This window comes from Ambystoma mexicanum, chromosome 5q, assembly GCF_040938575.1.
Source record: "Ambystoma mexicanum isolate Mex_15411 chromosome 5q, UKY_AmexF1_1, whole genome shotgun sequence".
NCBI classification, from domain to species: domain Eukaryota; kingdom Metazoa; phylum Chordata; class Amphibia; order Caudata; family Ambystomatidae; genus Ambystoma; species Ambystoma mexicanum.
Window position 1 is genome coordinate 581,594,352 of NC_090933.1, and position 22,193 is coordinate 581,616,544.

A 22,193-nucleotide genomic window follows, 5' to 3' on the forward strand; every position below is an offset into this window, starting at 1 on the left:
TTTCCACCCGTAGGCCCGTCTGGGTCTAAATGGACTAGAGAGAAATTCCAAGGTTGTATGGATCGGCTGGAGAAGATTATCAGTTTTTCTGATCATCCCCTAAAAGGTCTCGGAAAATGGAGTCTAGGCTCTACCCATCTCATTTTCAAGAAGATCAGTCTTCTGACCCCGTCCAGCAGGAAAACATTGTCCACATGGACACATATATAGGGAAATGTATAATGAAGAGGAAGAAGCTTAATGTCTGGAGAACTGAGGAGGAACAGCAGGGTACCACTGATAACTGGTAAGAAATCCAGCAGGAAGGAACAGACCCATGGACTCGGCAAGATCAGGACATTGATGTTTTGTGCCTAGATTCTCCTCTGTCCACTCCGGCTCGCCAGGCCTCGCCTGTAGATGACCAAATGGCCTTCAACTCTGTTGAAGAAAGCAGCTGAAAACTTTCAAATCCCCACTCAAGAGGCTGTGCCTGAGCAGGATTTTGTAGAGGATATCCTTAAGGAGAAGCCTCCATCTAGCCAAGCCACCCCCCTCCTTAATTCTATCAAGAGACAGTTGGCCCCCTCATTGGTATCACCAGCTCAAACTCGGGCAGTGAACCCAAGAGTGGAAAAACTATTTCACCCTTCCCCTCTGACCCTCTATACATTAGAGGGCACGCCATCCCAGATTCATTGGTAGTGACTACCACCCGGAAAAGGGTAGGAGTTCCCCTTGCCACGGGGGAAGCTCTTCCGGAAAAGGAATCCAAAAGACTGTATGCTCGAGGCAAACGAGTCACTTCAGCTGCCGCATACACTACACGTATTGCTAATAACACCGCACTATTGGCAAGCTATGCTGACGCTCAGTGGAACCTGCTTCAGGAAGGCCTCAAGAGGTTCCTGAACCCGCCAAATCCAAGCTTCTCTCCATTGTAATCGAGGGAAGACAAGTTAACCAGCATGTGATCAAAAACACCCTGGACACTGCGGAAACAATAGGCAGGTTTATTGCCCAAGGACCCTACTTAAGACACGCTTCGCTGCATACTTCAGGTTTTAAACGGAAACGCAAGCCTGCCTCCATCATTAAGCCCATTGAGGAATCTAACCTCTTCGGGAAAGCGGTGGATGAGGCCTTGGAAACAGCTAAGAAAGAGCATGAGACTCTTAAGTCCCTGCAACAGATCACACAGAAACCTTTCCCCCAGAGAGGTGAGGTAACTCTCGGCGGTCCTTTCGAGGGCAAGCCCGTGCTGGTCAAAACAACTATGGGACTGGGAACTTCAATACAGGACAAACTTCGGGAAGCCCCGCATACTACCCTGCAAGGGGTCAGAAACGCAGCAGAGGTAGAGGCCGCAATCCCAGAGGAGCCACAGCCTCTGGTCAGAAATGACCACCAGATCCAGGTTCCATCCCATGTCACCCCGGTCGGGGGGGGGGGGGGGGCGATTAACATCTTTCCTCATGGCATGGGAGGGGATAACTTCAGACCAGTGGGTCATAAAGACGGTCGCCCACGGGTGCTGCGTAGAATTTGCCCGACCTCCACAATTCAGACCGCTGCGCTCACGGAGCCTTTCACCGGACCATGTGGAGATCGTGAATCAAGAGGTGGAAGCACTGCTGGGAAAGGACGCCATAGAAGCCGTCCCAATTCTTCAGGTAAACAAGGGTATTTATTCAGTGTACTTCCTTGTACCCAAAAAGGACCTCGCCATGCGCCCTGTTCTAGACCTGCGTCCAGCGAACAAGTTCATAAAACCCCAGAAGTTTTGCATGGTAACACTACAGGAGGTGATCCCATTGCTGAAACAAGGGGACTACATGGCAACATTGGACATGAAAGATGCATACTTTCATATTTCAATGTTGCCAGCGCACAGGAAATATCTAAAGTTCATGATGGAGGACAGGCATTACCAATTCAAGGTACTCCCCTTCGGCATCGCCTCAGCGCCAAGGGCGTTTACCAAAGTCCTGACTGTGGCTGCAGCACACCTGCGCAGACTGTCAGTCCCAGTTTACCCTTACCTTGACGACTGGCTCATCACGGGGGACTCATTCGACACATGTTTTTCGAGCACCAAAAAAACAGATATTCTCTTCAGTCTGTGTTTCTCAATCAACGAAAAGAAATCCAGTCTAGTCCCCAGTCAAACAAAACAATTTCTGGGAGCTCTAATTCGGGCGGAAGATGGTCTCATCTTCCCCTCCAACGAGAGGGTTCAGAACATGCTTTTTCAGATCTCTCAATATCTGGCCAGTCGAGAGGTGACGGTGTGCAAGGCCATGCGCTTGCTAGCAATTATGGCGTCATGCATATACTTGGTTCCCCACGCGTTGCTGCACATGCGTCCCATGCAAAAGTGGCTCAACAGCCAGTGGTGTCAGGCCAGCGTACAATGGGAAGATCTGGTAGTTGTCTCGCCAGCCCTCGTTCTCTCTCTGCAGTGGTGGTCAAGAGAAAACCTCTTGAAGGGGACCTTCACCACCCCTGCAGTGGAAGCCACTCTCACTACAGACTCCTCTCTCACGGGGTGGGGGGCTCACCTGCTTCAGCAGACAGCGCACAGAGTGTGGTCCCCTCAAGTAGCGTTCAACCATATAAATTTACTGGAGTTATTAGCGGTTTTGAAGGCTTTTCAGGTGCAACTACAAGGGAAGACAGTGCTGATTCTAACGACAGCACTACAGCCATGTATTACCTGAACAAACAGGGGGTCACTCGCTCTCCAGGGCTATCCATGCTGTCCCCAAACATTTGGATATGAGCTCTCAAACACAAGATGTTTCTGTTGTCCCAACATGTTCATGGGGAACTCGATCTTCTGACTGACGTACTCAGCAGAGATTTCCCTTTGCCCGAAGAATACGAATGGTGGCTACACGAAGAATGGGGTTTCCCAGAGATCGACCTGTTCGCTACTCAGGAGAACGCCCAATGCCTAGACTACGCCTCCGGTACCCCCATGAACCGATCCAAGGGGGAACGGTCTCTGGATAACATGGTCAGGGAAATTTGTCTATGCTTTACCCCTCCCGACTCCCCTTCGAAACAAGATGGTGCACAAGATGCACCAGGAACCAGTTACCATGATACTGGTGGCCCCCATGTGGGCCCGCCAACACTGGTTAGCTCATCTGATGGAAATGTCCCTCTCCCCACCAGTGAAACTACCCTGCCCGTACAACATGTTGTCCCAGGACAGGAGGGAGATCCTACACCCATGCCCACAGGCTCTGAACTTAGCAGCTTGGCTCCTGAGGTCAGAGTTTGGACACCTACCGCTCCCTCAGGTGCATGGACATACTTGGGGAAGCTAAGAAACCGAACACACATTATTGCTATGCCAACAAATGGAAACGTTTTGTCATCTGGTGCAATTCCAAGGGCGTCAATCCCATCAATTGCTCACCCAGACACATTGTGCTGTACCTAACCCATCTGTTGGACACTGGGTTAGTTCAATTCCCTAAAGATTCATCTGGCAGCCCCGTCAGCCTACACCACAATCACAACAAAGTGTTGTGGTGGAAGATACCAGTGATTAAAGCCTTTATGGAAGGGGTTAAGCGGATTTATCCTCCAATTGCTCACCCAGCTGCTGGATGGGACCTAAATGTGGTTTTAACCAGGCTCATGGGAGCTCCCTTTGAGCCTATGCATAAGGCAAGTCTGAAAGACCTGACCTATAAACCGGCCTTCCTAGTGGTTATCACTTCTATTAGAAGGGTTAGTGAACTACAGGCACTTTCTGTTCTAGACCCCTTTGTTACAGTCCACAAGGATAAGGGTGTTCTGCGCACTCACCCCAGATTTGCACCTAAATACATCTCGAAGTTCCATGTGAACCAATCGATTGAACTACCTATCTTTTTCCAGAATCCCACTAGCACGGCCGAAAGAAGCCTAAAAACACTAGATGTGCGCAGGGCTGTCATGTTCTACCAGGAAAGAACTAAACCACTGAGGAAGACTAACCAATTTTTTGTTTCAGTGGCAGCTGGTAGAGAAGGGGATCCTGTCTCTAAATCGGCTATCTTAAGGTGGATTGTCAAATGCATCGCACTATGTTACACTCTTGCTAAGAGAACTGCCCTTCAAGCCTAGAGCACATTCTACTCGGGCAATTTGTAGTCAAAAAATCGAAAAAATGTTGCCAAAAAAGTAGAATTTCTTATTACGTTTTTTATTCGAAATGGGGTTGTTCCCCTCCCCCCCTCCCAACCCTTTTTTTTAACCTTTTTTTTACATGCGGAACCCAAATAAAATATAAATAAAACATTCAACTTTTTTTTGTACATTATTTTTTCACATTTTTTGTAATTCGACATTTATTTGATATGACTGCACACCACTCGGGCACTGGGGCATCCATAGCATTCATTGCAAATGCTCCCCTTGAGGCCATTTGCAAAGCGGCAACCTGGAGTTCTGTACACACCTTTACAAAACACTATTGCCTAGACACTCATTCTAGGTCTGATTCTCAGATGGGACAGGAGGTACTAAGACATCTTTTCTCTACTGTTCCTTCTCACAACCCACCTCCAACTCCGGGTACTGCTCGCTAGTTGTCATGATTCCTGCCCCTCATGTCCCCAGCCCTCCAAGATGTCAGGCTGGAGCCAGGCCACGATCACCTACATGGCCCTCGAGGGCCTCTCCATCGCTCCAAAGACCCACTTGGAGTCAGACTTGGCGCTTGTGGCACCAGACTCACTCACTCCCATAGGATAACATTGGGGATTGGACTTGTAGTGCATTGATGGGGACAAGATGGATGCCCCCACATATTTTGGTTCCCAGAACTACATGTGCGGTCTAGTCTTTTGGGTGTGGTTCAGCCCAGAGACACCTGGGATACCCAGAGACTATTTAAGCCACACCCAGGCTGAGAAACATGCCTTGCGTTTTCTGCACCTACAGCGTGACGCTCGCCTTGTTCGGGTCAGTCTCCAGTAGGCCTGCATCTTCCTTCTGCGCTCAGCTCCTGCAAGAACAAGAACACCGTTAGGAACAGCCTTACCTTGCGGCGCTTCTGCCCATCATTCATCGCTCCTTCTGTTCTGCTGGAATCTTCGGCGGTGTCCTTTCCCATCCCGGCACGCCACTTCCTAAGGAAAAGGGAAAAGAACAGAAAAAAGGCATTAGTAAGCATTCTGCAGATCTTCGCTTATTTTTAAATACTGTACGAGCTTCAAACGCTTACCTGAATCCCAGCCGCTCTGGGGGAACTGTCTCCGGAACGTCTCATCCCTCTGCAAGAGGGAAAAGGCACTCCAGGTTAGCGTGGAAACATCTAGAGGCGCTGCATACCGCGCTTACCCACCACATTTGTTCTTCATAACCGGCATCCACGCTGAAAACATTGCGGCGGCTAAAAGACAGAGAAAAAACTCAGTTCAATGCAAATACGAAAGGGGTGCATCGCGCTCTCACCTTCAGCGCTACTCATCTCAGCAGCACGCCGCCATCCCCGGACGCCGGCCATCATCTAAGGAAGGAAAGGAACGAGGTTAGAGAACTGTTCAAAAGACTCATTATACTTACCTGTCTGACTCTTGCCAGTGAAGTAACTAGGCAGCAACGAGCCTGCATCAATCCACGCGCTCCTGCGCTGAAAGCAGGACAGAGAGCACACTATCCAAGAAAACAAGGTGAGCTGTGGATCAAAGGGAAGGGTTGGACACCAGGGAAGAAGGGGTTCAAGCGCACAGACACAATAGAGAGTTAAACTCTACCAATCCTGTGTTTCAGGCCAGTCTCCAGTCGAATAGCCTCCAGGGAAGGGTTTGAGGTTGTAAGAGGTCAGAACAGGCTGAGTGACGTCCCGGTGGATACTAGGTGAGCGTTACACTAGTCTATGCACAGCATGTGATTCTAAGCAGATTAACAATCATCAGAAGACATGCATTACTTACTGTAACAGCATTTCTGATTGTATCTGCTTAGATTCACATGCGCCCTCCCTACCTCCCCGCTCGGGGTTGGAAGGCACATACGACGTTTTACTACTTTCTCTCTTTATGTACTCACTCACTATAGCCTTGGGCTCCCTCATGGCAGAAAAAATGCAATCGGACCTCGGCGCGTGAGGGATTTTCAGTACACTACACATCACGATAGGGATAGTGTTATAGACCCGCCTATGCCGACGTCCCCTTTCGGTCCCCGAAAGACAAGATGCAATACTCTGCGGTTACCACTGGATGTCGGACCGTATGCACAGCATGTGAATCTAAGCAGATAAAATCTTCAGAAATGCTATTACGATAAGTAATGCATGTTTTACAGTTGCTTTTCAGCTCAGTGGAACACAGTTAAAGATAAGCAAGAATTATTTACATTAATTTAGGATGCATCAGGCAGACCAAGGTCAGCTACACCTACAGAACACTTCAAGAATGGCACACAGCTATTCTAGGCAGGTAAATCCTAATGTTGTAATATACTAGTACCGTTGATTTTCAGATCTTTAACTTATTTTAGGATGGCACACAGCTAACTCAAGGTAAGTAAAACCTATATACTTTATAAAGGAGCTATCAACCACTTCAAGGTTTATATAGACCTAAGAATGTTTTAGCATCTGTATAAAACCGACCAGGGAAAGCAAAACCCAATGTTACACTTTATGAATGACTCAATGTTATTCTAGGTAGGTAAAACCCAAGGCAGACTTATTCTAAACGGGCTATACAGCTAGTTGGAGGAAGCAAGACCCAGTTGGGGAACTTGTACGCCTATTCTCTGAAAGAAATGCTGAAGCCAACACTACTTTTGTGAAAGATGCACAACCAATTCACAGGTGAGTAAATTAACCTTCTATATACTTTTCAGAACGGCACAACACATGTTCAAGGTAAGTAAGAACTTTTGTAACTGCTAATTTAAGAGTTGGTTCCTTCCAATTGACCTAGGGGTCAGTGGGGTCCCGAAAACGACAATCGCAACCCAGAACTTGGTGAGATCTACTATACTCAAGACCTGCATTTCAAGCCATCCCACGTTGTGCTGCGTCCTTCCTGGGCTGCAATACCCTAAGACCTCAAACCATTGTGCGGTGCATGGTCTTCCGAATCCGTCAAACTTTGGTGGCCTCCTCCTGGCTCCCCAGAGACATGATTGAGTTGAAGCCCCTCACGAGTGCTGGACCAGATTAGCGACGAGAATCTGACTGGTGATATTCAGTCTTCTCCTGGCTCCTGAAAAGGGCGCCAAAACCAGAGCTGCATCCAGCCGTGAAGAAACTTGCCTCGAGTCTTCCCCTGTTGATCCCTGCTGCAAATTCCCTTCCAGTCTTCAGTCTTCACGACAAGAAATTAATCCACCAGGTTTTTACAGGCAGGTCGTGAAGACGTCCTGCTGCAAAGTCGTTGTCTGTGCTGGGGTACTGTGTTGGCTGTGGTATTACTTACCTTAAGCATTGTGATTCCTGTGAAGCTTTGGGGGTGATTCAGGGGAAGTCCTCTCATCCACTTCGCCCAGGCCCATTGCTGAAATCCCTCCAGGGTGTCTTCTGTGAAGTCCCTGGACCCTAACACACTCGACTACTTATCTGTTTTGAAGAGAATTCCTCAGGAGCTCTTAACTTTTCCTGCAACTGATGCCTATCTCACCCTGCCTACAGTTGGCACCTAGACCATTAGGGTCCCTCTTCTGCTGCAGAGTACTCATGCAATAGACTAGAGAAGGACTGGATAAACAGATTCTGCCTTAAAGTATAACAAGTGTTCAAGGTTACTTACTTGTGAAGGAGTTGGTTGGTAACTGTCCCTCTGAAAAATGAGCAGTTAAAGTTCTTACTATCCTTTAAATGTCTTTTTCCATGCTATAAAGTGTATATATAAGGTTATTTTACTCACCTGTGAATTGGGTCCCCCTCTTCCCAGCTACACCCCGAAGAGCAGAAGGAAGGATTCCTTAATCGGCGACGAGAGGCCAAGAGGAAGACCATGCTTGGTTCTACTGTTAGACGACATCTGGGATGAGGGACTGTCCCTTCTGAAGAACCAGTCCACGGCCCCTGCAAAGAGACCGGTATGAGAAGTAGTGCCGGGTCCCAGATTCAGATTCGCTCATATGTGCCTCAGGGCGCAGCCGTCCCCGGACTCCGTAGTCTCTGTGGCGGTCAAGAAGAAATCGGCTGGGGTGACGGCATCTTCTTCCACTTCCCCACCGGACGGCGAGGGGAAGAAGCTAGATGCCATGGGACGACAGGTCATCTCGTCGGCAGTGACAACCATTAAGGTGGCCAACGCTCTTGCTATCATGGCCCGCTACGATAGGGAGCTATGGTTTAAAATTGCCCCCCTCCTGGACTTTCTCCCGGACAACAGGAGAGCAGAGGCCCTTGAAATCCTGCAGGAGGGCGAGGTGGCTTCTGACCACGCCATCACAGTAGCCACAGACATCACCGACACCGGTTTTCGCCAGATGGGCAATGGCATTGGCCTTCTCCGGTGCGGATGGCTCAGGGCCACCGATTTCCGTCAGGACGTACAGACCAGCGTACTGGACATACCCTTCAACGGGAACAACTTGTTCGGCAAGGCACTAGACGAGTCCCTACAGGCCATCAAGGCAGACACCGAGACGGGCCATTCCTTTCCTTGGGCATGCTTCATCAGCGAAGGCTGTCCTTTCGGACCTCCAGAGGCAAGTCCCAAGGTGCCTCCAAAGGATCCGGCAGCAGCTCTTCATACCGCCAGGCGGCCCGTTTTTCGCCGCAAGAAGCCTACAGAGGCCGCAACAAGGCCCAAGGGGGCAAGGCCTCATCAAAGCAATCTGAACTGGCCATGATGTCGGGCCCCCACCAGAGCACCCCAGTGGGAGGCCGGCTGGCGAAAGTCGTCAGCGTGTGGGAATCCATCTCCACCGACCATTGGTGCTGGATGCCCTAGCCCACGGGCACACTCTGGAGTTACAAAGTGCCCAGAATTTCCACCGGTGGCGAGGAAAGAAAACCACATCCCACAACTACTTCTGGAGGTACGAGCGATGCTGGCAAAGGGCGCGATAGAACTCTTCTCGAAGAGGCTCTGGGGCTCGAGTATACTCGCGGTACTGCCTCCGAAAGAAGACTGGCGGCCTATCCTGGACCTCCGCCGCCTCCACAGGTACATAAAATTCCAAAAATTCTGGATGGTCACCCTTCAACACGTGCTGGGACAGCTGGAAAAAAGGGACTTCCTGTCGTCGCTGGACCTGGAGGATGCATACTTCCACATCCCCATACAAAAAGGACATTGAAAGTTTCTGCGATTCGTGGTCCTGGGGAGGCACCATCAGTTCAGGGCACTGCCCTTCGGTTTGAAGTCAGCGGCAAGGGTCTTCACCAAGTGCCTGGCGCCGGTTGTTGCGCCTGCAGGGGATCCACGTCTACCCCTATCTGGACGATTGGCTCATCCGAGCGAAGTGAAGGGAACTCTCCGTCGAACTCAAAGCGAGGACTATCTGCCTGCTCACGGAACTAGGGTTCTCGATCAACTTTGCGAAGTCCTGCTTGGTGCCATCGCAAGACGCTCTATTTCTAGGGGCCAGGCTCAACACGGTGGCATGACTAGCTTCACTGTCGGAGGAGAGGATATTTGTATATTTGTAGTTTATTTATATTTTATTTATTTGTATTGCACGCCGGAGCCCTGAGGCAACTGGGTGCATATCTTACATGTTATAACTTCACAATGTGCATCAGCGGATATCAACAATTTACAGTATCATACAACAGGAGAGGCGATAATTACATAGTAAACAGGTACATATATACAGGGGCAAATATAAAAAGACATAGTAATAGCAGTAGGATAGCTAAATGAGGTTTTGGTTCCAGAGACCTGATTTGACCTTATTCCTAAAGATCGTAAATGAGGGCTCAGTTCTTGTGGTGAGGGGGAGTGCATTTCACTTTTTTGCAGCAAGAACATGGAAACTAACTCCACCCTTTTGTTGGTTGAAACTGGGTATATTTACACAGTGAGTTTGGGCTGTTCTAGTAGGTCTTACTGAAGTATGCCGTGTAAAGGTGTCGCAGAGGTAGGGTGGCGCTTGATTGTGTAGTGACTTATGTGTTAATGATAACACTTTGAGGTCAATTCTTTGATGTTTAGCCATTTGAGGTTTTGTCTAGTTGTGGAAATGTGCTGTTTCCTTGGGATGTTGCATGCTAATCGAACTGCAATGTTCTGCATTACTTGCATTTTGTTTTGTTGTGAGGTACCCAAGTAAAGCGCATTGCAGTAGTCTAGTTTGGATAACACTAGTGCTCTTGCTACTGATATGCAGTTATTTGTGGATAGGTAGGGGCAACAGGCTGTTATAAGCTTGCATGTATAAACTGTGGCTGATGCAAGTGCATTAGTTTGCTTCTTGAAAGATAGTGATGCGTCAATGTGTATATCCAGTGTTTTCACTGTGTGCTACATTAATGGTATTGCCATCGATGATGAAGGTTTTGAAGGCAGTATTTAGTTTGCTCAATTTGGTAGGGGATCCAAGTAGGAGAAGTTACGTTTTGTCGTCGTTTAGACATAAACCGTGGTTGGCCACCCAGATTAGTATAATGCTGTAGATATCATTCAAAGTTTTTATGTCTGCAGTGTAGTCACCAGTGATGAGGATCGGGTTGTCATCAGCATAGTTAGTATATGTAACACCCAGATGGTCAAGAATATCGAATAAAAGTTTAGTGAAAACATTATATAGTGTTGGTGATACACAGGATCCTTGGGGGGACTCCACAGGATACAGGTGATGGTAAGGCTGAGGCGGATGGAGCAAAGACGCGCATGGATCTATTAAGGACTGATTTAATCCACATGTTGGCTTGGTCAGAGAAGTGTGCAGCAGATGACAAGTGCTTACATAATATATCATGGTTCACTAAATCGAATGCCGCCAATAAGTCTAGTAATTATAGCAAGGCAGATTTACCTTTTATCTTTTAAAGCCTGAATTTGGTTCTTTAGATAAACAAGTGCTTTCTCTGTCCCATTTCTGGGTCTGAATCCAGATTGTCTTAGCCCTAGTAAATTGTTAGTTCCAGATAATGCTGGATTTGGAGACGGGCTGCTCGATCCAGTATTTTCAACAGAAAAAGGGACCATAGTGATCGGCCGGTAGTTGGATGGGTTATTCGGGTCGACCGTGGGCTTTTCTAGCAATGGGAGTACTCATGCATCTTTTAGACTGGTAGGCACAGAACTCGTAGAAAACGAAGCATTGTTAAACTTAGTAATGAAAGGAGAAAGCACAGAGGCTGCTTCTTTGATTAAAGTGGCTGAACCGATATCGCCCTTGCAATTAGATGGTTTAAGTTCAAGTATGATCTGTTCAACTTCTTTGATGGATAGAGGTTGAAAGTAAAATGGTTTCAGTGCTGCCAGTAGTGGAGTAGGCGAATTGGGAGGTAGGGTGTTGTTAATGAGGTTTTTTTTTGTGTTGATTTTGTCGAGTAGCATCATGATTTTGTTTTGGAGCGCATTTTGAATATTAGTACACCATTGAGTATCTTTGATGCAAGGGTCGGGTACGGGGGCGGGTGACTCGAGTTCTTTTAGTATATTCAACAATTCCTTCGTATTTGAATTTGCTTTCACTAATCGGTCATTGCAATTATCTTTCTTTGCTTGGATAATGGCTGTTTTGTAGTTGAAAGACACTGCACTGAATAAGTCTCTATTCTGTGCGGACGGGTGTTTTTTCCAATTTGACTCTGCTGCCCGTTTCTCTTTCCTAAGGATCTTTAGGTGGGGTGTGTACTATTTGTTTGTGGGCGAGAGGCTTAGACTTCTGTAGTTTTAGTGGGGCAAGCGTGTTGATAGCTTTGGTCATAGTCTCATTATACCGATTCACTAGATCAGAAGGGTCAGAATGTCTAGAATTAGAGTTAAAGGATGTAGTAGTGGTATCAGATTATCTAAGGTAAGGTTCCTTTTACTTCTTGCCATTAATGCTGGTGCCTTAGTATGGGTGGTACGAGTTACCGGTTTATCAATAGCGAAGATGACGAAATGATGGTCTGTCCAAGCGCAGGGTGTGTTCCCCAACATCTTGATGGCGCAATTAAGATCTGCTAGCCAGTCTAGAGTGCGGCCCTTGTTGTGTGTTGGACTGTTTATACGATGTGCAAACCCCAACTCTGACATTGTGTCTAAGTGTGGAGGCTTTACCATCTTTAGGATCGTTGAGTCCTAGGTTAAAATCACCTAGGATTATAACTTGGGATTTACATTTGGTATTGTCAGATAGTAGTTGTGAGATGTCATTTTCAAAGGTGGTGGTGCCACCTGGCGGTCGGTAGAACAGGTGCATGGTGATAGTGGCTGTGGCAGAAGTGGAGAATTTAACAGTGAGTAGTTCTGCTGAGGGAAGGTGGCCATTATTAGTTATTCTCAGTTTGTGCTGTTTTCTAGATGACAGCTACGCCACCTCCTTTACTTTGATTTGAGTCTCTATCAGCTCGAAGGATAGAGTAGTTGTCAGGTAGGGATAATACTAGAGCCGGGCCAGATGTAGGGTTCAACCAAGTTTCAGTTAAAGCAATGAAATCTAGATCATTATCGATCAGAATGTCAAATATGTCCAAGGCATGGGCTTGGAGGGATCTGGTATTTGAGACCATTCAAAATGATTTAAAGGCCATCCTGTGCAAGGTACAATGGCTGTTAACCATGGAAGTAGCCAGGGTGAGGTCCATCAAGTCCCTGCTCGGCATGATGTAGTCATGCATCTACCTCATGCGTCTGTGCAGGTTGCGGATGCGGCCACTGCAGGAATTCCTCGACGCCCGTTGGATACAAGTGGCGGGAAGCTTCGAAGACAAGATCTCCCTCAATGAGACTTTCCGTCAAGCGATCCGGTGGTGGGGCACCCTCGCGCATCTCGCGGTGGGCATGGCCTTCCAGACCCCAGCGCATCAGGAAACTGTGACGGACTCCACCCTGGAGGGATGGGGCACGCACACTGGAGATCTCCACGTAGGAGGCCTTTGGCTCCCGGAGGAGAGGTGCCTGCACATGAATGTCCTGGAGCTACGGGCCGTATTCTGGGCCCTAAGGTCGGTCGTTCCGTCCCTCAAGGGCAAGGTGGTACAGGTCTTCACCGACAACACCAGGATGTTCTACATCCGGAAGCAGGGGGGCACCAGATCTCTATCTCTATCCAAGGAAGGGCAGGATCTCTGGCACTGGCCCGTAGCCCCGGGGATGTTCCTGGTACCCTTTCACCTGGCAGGAGTGAAGAACACTTGTCGCTAACTCACTCAGCATGGGGAATGCATTCTCGTTCCCCTGGGACGGCCTGTTCCTCTATGCATTCCCACCGATGCTACTGCGACTCATCAATCAACTCAGACCGTCCTAGTGCAGGATGATTCTTGTCGCACTGGCATGGCCGAGGCAGATATGGTTCCCGGATCTTCTGGACATGTCGGCGTCCCCTCCCGTCAAGCTTCCGATGGATGCAGATCTTCTCACCAGGGAAGGAGGCGTGATCCTGCATCACTACCCAGGATCGCTGAACCTGCAGGCCTGGCTCCTGCAGCACTAGAGTTTGGAGGCTACAATATCCCGGCGGACTGCAAGGAGGTACTTGTCAAGGCCAGGGCGTCATCAACTCTTAAGTGCTATGGACATAAGTAGAAGAGGTTCTCTGTCTGGTGCCGTGCACAGAAGATCAACCCTCTACGGATTACGGCCTCTCAAGTGCTGCCGTACTTGCTGTCACTGGCCAAGGCGGGGCCGGCCCATGCTCCATCAAAATTCATCTGGTGGCCATCTCCCACTACACCAGAACTCCGGGGCGGTCGTCGCTGTGGTCCCACCGCCTGGTGAAGGAGTTCATGAAAGCACTTTTCCGCTTGTTCCTGCCATTGAAGGCTCCGGCCCCAGCGTGGGAGCTCAACGTGGTGCTGACCAGGCTCATGGGTCCGCCATTCGAGCCTTTGCATTCGACACCTCTGAAATTCCTGTCGTGGAAGACGTCGTTTCTTGTAGCCATCGCCTCTGCACGGCAAGTGGGAGAGATCCAGGCCCTCTCGTGTAAACTGCCGCACCTGACATTCCACCAGATGAGGGTAGTGCTGAGGACGCACCCCTCCTTCATGCCCAAGGTGCCGTCGGACTTCCACCTCAACGAGCCTGTTACGCTCACCTGATTCCCACGGGGGCGTCGATCTGGACTGGCCCACTGTTGCTTCCACCAGAGTAACACGTAGAGCCGAGATGACAGACTGGACAGCTGGACAGACCCACTTAGCTTCGTTTGTTGGGCTCGTACGAATATCTTTCTGCAATGGAGAAAGGGAATTAACCTCCCGTAATCTGAGCGTTAACCCGCCTTCCCACTCCCCTTGTCTGCCCACCGAACACTCCTGAAGTTCCCTCTTAATCTCACCTGAAGATTTGGAAAGATGAGCTCTCCATCCTGCGTCGAGCGCAGGGGCGCGTAGACGACCAGTTACTTCACTGGCGTGGAGGAATTGGTGAGTTCCAGTATTGACTCGAAGTCCAATTGTTCGTAAGAGTTCAAAAGTCTGATCTTCACTCTGCCAGATTCCTTGCAGGTTGCGGATTTAAACTACCAGAAGAGTTCCAAGTGGCAATTGGTAAGATCCTGGTAAGTCTATTGTGGTTCTCCCCTTTGGGGCCGGGGTACAGCGATGATGCAGAATTAACTGCGCCGACCCGAAATGAGGTGAGTACCGCCCTGTGGTAAATCAGGTAAGTCTTTGGGGGTGATTTGTATTGTCCTTGTTTTTCCCCTTAGGGGCAGGGGTGCGGCAGTGATGCAGAATTGACTATGCCGACCCGAGATGAGGTGAGTACCCCCCTGTGGTAAATCAGGTTAGTCTTTGGGGGTGGTTTGTATTGCCCTTGCTCACCTATCTGTTCTTGTCTCCCCCAGGTGTTGAAGAATGGCCTGGAGATGCTGGATTCGCGATAGAGTAAAGGAATGCAGCCCCAGTTGGTGAGTTCAGCGGGGCTCTGCGAGGTACGTGGCAATGCACCTGAGAAGGCTTCTCTCTTCCAGATCGATGTGCTGGATCAAGGATTCAGGTAAGGGTTTTGTTCTGACCTCTTCTTTTCTTGTTCCAGGTGTTCCAGGGCTGAAGCGGGCGTGGCTGAAGACTGGAGCTGCTGAATACACGGTGAGCGTTACGCTGCAGCAAGCAGAATAGCGCGAAGCACGTGTGGCTGTCCGAGTGTGGCTTAAATAGCCTTGGAAGAAGTCCCAGGTAAGTATTCTTCCACAGCCCCACCCGAGAGGAAAGGAGTCCCTGAGGTAAAGTAGTCCCTTTAAGCCTCATTTGGCTTGTGACTTCATGCAGCATGGTCTGCATCAGGTAAGTATGCAGCATGTAAGATTTCTGTAATGAGCCTGGCGCCCATGGCGCCAGGACTGACTTTATTCTTATGAACCTGGCGCCATAGGCGCCAGGACTGTAGCCAAAGAGCCCCTAACTGGGGTTTTTGGGCATGCTTCAAGTGGCATGATGCCTGCTTCCGGGGTTGCTGGGCCTGGTCTGGCTTTCCGGGGGGCAGGCATCGTGACGGAGCCCTTGGTGTTGCCTGTTTTCTTCTGGTAGCCTTTGTCGCCGGCTCAGTGGACTTTGCACTTGCTGGATTTGGCTAGAGCGCTGAAGTTCTACGTGGACCGCACTAAGTTTTCAGAAGACATCACAGCTGGTTGTGAACTTTGGCCCTGTGAACCAAGGTAAGGCGCTGTCCAAGGCTTCCATTTCCAGATGGCTCTCCGGCTGCATCATGCACTGTCACCGGTTGGCAAACCGACCGTTGCCCAGCCGTCCAAGCCCATTCGACCAGAGCGACTGCTGCTACTACAGCGTTCCTGTCTGGTGTGCCCCTGCTGTACAACTGCAGGGCTGCTACATGGAGGTCGACGCACACCTTCATGAAATTCTACTGCGTCGACCTGGATTCCTTGGAGGAGTCCAGAGTCGGCCAAGCAGTGCTGTGCAACCTGTTCGCTTGAAGGTGAGCCTGGTGAGGAGGTAAGAGATGCTTAATGTTGAGTTGTTGAAATGCTTAATGTTTAGCCTTGCCACCTCCTGTGGTTGTGCATGTGTGTACTGCTATGCATTCTTGTATTCATGAGCATGTGAATCCATGCCAGACCCCATGCTGGAGAAGGAACAAGTTACTTACCTGTAACTGTTGTTCTCCAGCATGGGTCTGGCATGGATTCACATGCGAACCCTCCCACCAACCCCTCTGCGGCTCTTCTCTTGGGCCTACTGCCACCTTATATGCTACCAAATCTGTAGAGGGCAGTCATTGGCTGGGGCCAGTATGACCCAGAGACCAGTGATTAGTTTCTGAACTGTCTTTCTACTAATAACCAAACTGATTTTTTTCTTTACCAAGGATTCCCAGCCTGACGGGGAATATTCATGAGCATGTGAATCCATGCCAGACCCATGCTGGAGAACCAACAGTTACAGGTAAGTAACTTGTTCCATCTCACTGTTCCTGAGCCTCAGTCGTGGGGACAAGAGGGAGGATGTCGGGGGGACTCCTGCACTGCATGGGATCGTCAGAAAACGCAAACAAAATGGAGTCACTTCAGTTAGAGTAGCTGTTCTTCAAGCACACAAGCTGCCCCCTGGTTAATCCTAACTAGCTTCAAGAATGGTATCCTGGTGGCTTACGAGTTGATTGGTCCCACCAAAGGAAGAAGTCGTCCTTGAAGGGGGCTTCTCTGTCGAGATGAACTTGGCAATTCAGACCTGCAGCAGGGCTTCACTGGGCAAACCAACGATCCAGGAGTTGCAGCAGCCGTCCTCTTCCAGCTAGTCTTCAGTTCTTTCGTTACAGTTGTAGACTCTGCTTTCCAGTAAACAGTTCTCACTTTCATTCCAACCTAGCTGTCACTCACCCAGCAGGGTAGCTGTCCTTGCTGGACAGTCAGCCAACCAATCGTGCCAGAGTGCATTTCGGTCTCCTAGGAAACTAAGCACAGGGAGTTTCGGGCACCTGCCTCACTTCTTGCCCACCCCACCCCAGACACAGACACCAGAAGCGGTCTTCAGTCCTTAAGCCCACCAAAAAGGCATACGAACAAATGGACCAAACCTGGTTTGGCATGCAGAGACAAACACTAGAAGGACCTTTCCAAAAAGAAACGGCGAAAAAAGGAAGACCGGGACCTGTTTAAACAAAGGGGGTTAAGGCGCCATCTTGAAAAACATGGCTCCCGTGTTTTTTAGCTACCGGTGTTCGCGGTCGGGAAAAATCATGATAGTTCATTGTAAAACCACTGCCACCAGCCTTTTCAACTGGAAAGGGTAGCATTTGACTGCTATGAGTATTTAGACACACGGGATAATATGTAACACCTCAAGCACTCCATTGTAAAATGGTATGCTGGGTCTAGGAATTTGGAAAGACTAGTAAAGTCAATTTCACTTTACATTCTCTGGGAAACAGTGGTTTATCCAAGAGAAGGTATTTAAACCTTTGGGAAGTCTAGAAGACATCCCTGTGTCACTGCACTGTGGGTGCTGTGTAACGCACATGAAAAGATGATGCCTATGGAGTTAGCTAAAACTCCATAATCCAAGAACACAAGTGTAAAACGCACATCAAAATACACGAAAGGGGGGAGGGGAGCTCACACTCTTTCCGGGTAAGAAAATCAAGTCCTCAAAATCTAGCAAAGTTGCTATGGGTCTCTGGGCTCTAAGGTGAAGGGAATTAGCACATTTATGAGAATTCTCCCTAACCGTCTCCAAGACCCCTCTCCTCCCTAGAAGCTTTGTTGCTCTGTTTGCCTAGAGTGGTTGCGAAGAGCAAGATTATCACTGGAAGACCTGAGCAGTAAAAAGTCGAGCCAGCAGGTGCCTGGGTACAAAAGAAATTCTTAAACCAAGAAACTTTACATTGGCTAGCCCTTGAGGAACCCCAGGCTTCCCTGATATGTAACATTGGGCTTCCATCTACATTGCCTGGCTTACCCTAGCATCGGGTTGCCTACCAGCAGTTCCTGGTGACTTCGTAGGCTTCCTTCCTATGGGGGCAACATTACTTCACCAGAATACACATTGCTGAACTGTATATCTTTTTCTAGACTTTTTGACAGTTTGTGTTTGCATTTTTAAAACCGAGAGGGCTTGCCTGTACCTTTACACCATGGCACGTACTCCTTTGGGAGAAATGTATTTCCTTTATAACATACTTGACTTTGGCACTACCTTTTGACCCGACTGGTCAACCTTAGCTTTAGCCCGGAGCCTCTGTTGCCGAGCGACTATGCGCGTTTTTGTAGTTGGCTACCTACACCCGTGCATTTCTTTATCCTGTTTGCTGAGCAAATAAAAAAAGAAGTCCTCCGACTGCGCTCCTCCCCCTCCCAGTTTATCCATGGCTGTTCTGCGAGGTTTACATCTTGCGGAATCCCATCGGGCAATAGGCTCGCCCACGCCTCCATTTCACTCGTGTGTATATAGAGGGCAGGGTTAGAGCGGAATATCACATAGTGTATTCCGTAGCGACACGGCCATTGAGCAGATCCGACTTTAGCCCCGCCTCTCGATAGTCTCCTTAGAATATGTAAAATTAGATGCACCCACACATGTAACTTCACCCCTCCCCCGCAGTCTCTAAAGGTAGACCCCCCCGCCCCTCGAAATGTTTGCCTACTGCACACTTGAGCCCTCCCATGCGTTTGAAAAATGTATTTATATGAAACTTTTACAACGTCACACTGCACCCCAGATTCACGTGCATCATGTTCACACTGCAAAAGAAAACACTTTCCTCTTGATAAGTTATTTTAAAATGCGAACCACATTCTCAGTCATAAAGAATATTAAAAGTACAAGGAAACGGGAAATGGATCACACAATAGACTTTTTAAAAACAAAAATGTAAAACGCTATAATGTAAACCTGATGCTGGTCGACACCAGCGTTGTCGCATTACAGAGAAGCCCTTGGCCACATTATGTCTAAATGTACTCGCAGGTGCGACAATTCCATACTTGAACAATAGATGCCGACATATGCAAGAATGTGGATCTGTAGCCACTATTAAGCTGTAAAATTGGTACAGGAAAGACATGTATACTAGAATGAGCATGGACCTCCAATTACATTACACTCATCAACGTTGGTAATTTTATTCCGGTTTAATCTTTAACAATATGAAATGCCGTTTGTCATAAGAATGTTGATTCGTTTTAGGTCGCTAGTACTCTTTATTTATTCAAACATCAATGTTCACGATGGCAACAGTTTCGGAGTCTCCTACTCGGCCTATACACTTGTAGCTGGTTTCTTGTTTTTTTTATGAGCCCCACCCAGGCAGGGGTTGATATTTAATTACTAGACGATCCGTAAAATGACTCGTAGTGGCTTTAAAAAAAAGTCTCTCTCTGGAATTTCCTAATAGGTAGAATTGAGATGTTAGTCCTGTTACACTAGTGCCCTTTTCGAGGTGTATTTTTGCATCGTTGTTTGCGTGAAGTGTCGTGTATCTCTGATCTTGATTGTGCCACCTTTTCGACAGGAACATTTCAGTAATTCAAGAGTTTAATGCTGTGCTGCATTTTCTGTTTTCTGCAGGTCCAGACTCGCAGTGCTGATGAACCGATGACCACGTTTGTTTTTTGTAATAATTGTGGAAACCGGTGGAAGGTACAGAATAATATTTTGTATTTTTTTTTTTTTATAAAACACAAATGTTGTCAGCCTTGCCTTGCAGATCTGCATGTAAGAGTGCGAGCAAGATTCAAGGCTTCATGGATAGTAACATTTACTGATTATATAGTTGTTATGAGGGGTAGGGGGAGGGGGAGGACTAAAGATGAAATTCATTGGAAACTTGAAATAGAAATATCTTCAGTGTGAACATGTTATGATTTTAAGTGAGTCGGTATAACTTTTCTGAAAATTGTGTACTTGGCACGTTTCATACTGCTTAATGAGGAAGGTGAATTGTGCCAAGATGTTCATGTTTAATTGATCATTTATTTTAGAATTTTCTTTTTCTCTTGTTTAACTTCTGCTATTTGTGCCGCCTCTTTGCACACACATGCTACTGTTCCAGCCTCCTGGCAAACATCTGTGCACAGCACCACACATCTGCATATAAGCAGGGCCGGGCTGGGTCATAAAATTGTCTGTGGAAACAATGAAAAAGTGGCCTACATTTGCAAATGGCTATTAATTCCTTTTGCAACGCTGTTTGAATAGTAACTGAAAGTGTGATGCAATTTTTAAAATAACATTTTTTTTATTGCCATTTTAGATATTTAAACAAGAAAAGATTACCTCTCGCAACCCTCGCTCTGCCCTCCCTTTTCTCCCCACCACCGCTATCCCAAAGTTGCTCCGCCTTATACATAAAATAGAGGTTTTTGTTTTTATCGATTGGTTGAAAGCCCTTAAGCAATGTCCAAAATTCGAATATTATGTGGGCACATTTGAATCCGATACTCATCCCTCAAATATTGCAGCAATACTCCCCAATCTGACCTGAACTGTTGGATATGATGATATGACATCTATAACACGCCTATACACAAGTGTTTCAAGGCTCGACAAGGCAAGGGAGGGGGAACAGAGGGAAGACGGACAACGATCTTACTAGGCCAGGTGTCGTTCAGATCGTGCAAGGGAAGGGGGCGGAAGAAAAGTGCGGGGGAGGGGAAGTGCAGTACATGGGATAATAAATAACATAAAATATGGAACGGCCAGCTGGTGGCAAGTGCAGGGTGAGTGCAGACAGAAGTGCTGGTTTGGGGACTGTAGGGATACAGAAAACAGTCCCCAGGTGCATGGGTTGCCAGGGAGGCAGCGCAAGCGTGAAACTGGCAGGGATTGGGCCCGAGATCAGATGGGTGGCCAGGTGCAGTCTCATTATCAGCCAGGACTTCAGCATGGGAGAGGGGAAGGGAAAGCCGAAGCAGAGGAAGGTTTTTAGGTGCTTCCGGAACCGAAGATTGTTCTCAGGTTTCGGGAGGCTGTTCCAGAGGGAGGCCCCAGCCGAAGAGAGATCTACCCACCAACTCGTTGCTTGGAGAAGCGACTGACCCTGAGGGAGTTGGAGGCGGATGAGCGATTGATATTTAGGAAGAGAGAGTTGAAGGTATTGAGGCCCCAGAAGGCCTTGTGGACAATGCAGAGGGCTTTGAACTTAATCCTTGCAGCCACTGGGAGCCAGTGCAGAGATTTCAGTCCTGGAGAGATACGATCCCTGGGCTTGAGGCCACGGACCAGTCTCGCAGTCCTGTTCTGGATGAGTTGCAGAGGGCGTAGAGTGGAAGCAGGCAGGTTTAGAAAGAGGCTGGTGCAATAGTCCAGCTTGGAGAGAACACGATCTCTGGCGACAGTGAGCCTCTGGAGGAAGGAGCAGAAAGGAAGAATACCGCTGAGGAGGTGCAGCTGGTAGTGACTTTTTGGAGACGTCAGAGATGTGAGGTGAGAAGGAGAGTGGAGTCAAAGATGACACCCATGTGTTTAGCCTTGCAGGTGAGAGCAGGAAGAGGGCCAAGAGTCTGGCCAGAGAGCTACAGGAAAGGAGGGAGTGGGTGTACTTTTGAGGAGAATCTCCGTCTTATTGGCATTATTGGCATTAAGGCAGAGGTCATTGGCGGCACACCACTTCTGGATAGCAGACAGTCTGAGATGTGGGATGGGGAAGAGGTGGCCGAAGGTAGCCTGAAAATGAGCTGAGCACGCCATTTCCTCTCAGCCACCCTGCACTTGCCCTTAAGGGTGATGAGGTCTGAGTTGTACCAGGAGTTGCACTTGGCTTTGGACTTCAGGTGGATCCTCATGACGGGGGCAAGGATATCAAGAGTATCAGAGCAGAGTGGAGCTGGAGAGGGCTGTGTCAGAGTGAGAATCAGCCAAAGTGGGCAGGGGGGGTGATAAAGTGGCGGCAAAAGCCTCAACTGATACACGCTTCATTGGTCGGGGGGTAGAGAGGGTGAGATAGGGAGAAAGTGATCACTCCAGGATAGGGGAGTTGTGAGAGGGACAGAGAGGGGAAGGTCTGAGGAGATCGGAACATCTAGAGTGTGCCCTGCAGTGAGTCGGGCCAGAGGGGAGAGTAGTGAGAGAGTCGCAGAGGTCGTGAAAGAGTCCAGATGGAGGACAGGAGGCATCCATGTGGATGTTGAAGTCTCCAAGGAGGAGTTGAGTGGTCAAGGCCAAGAGTGAGGAGAGGTCCGCCCAC

General features: G+C 48.5%; 1 protein-coding gene across 3 annotated transcripts in view; it reads left to right on the forward strand.

Annotated features, from left to right (window-relative positions):
• LOC138497518 (acyl-protein thioesterase 1) overlaps nucleotides 1-22,193 on the forward strand; it is a 1,189,877-nt gene that overhangs the window by 1,104,533 nt on the left and 63,151 nt on the right. For all 3 annotated transcript variants that reach the window (XM_069621050.1, XM_069621047.1, XM_069621048.1), the window contains one exon: nucleotides 19,577-19,648. In XM_069621050.1, coding sequence (XP_069477151.1) covers nucleotides 19,577-19,648 — 72 coding nt within the window. The remainder of the gene's footprint in view (nucleotides 1-19,576; nucleotides 19,649-22,193) is intronic.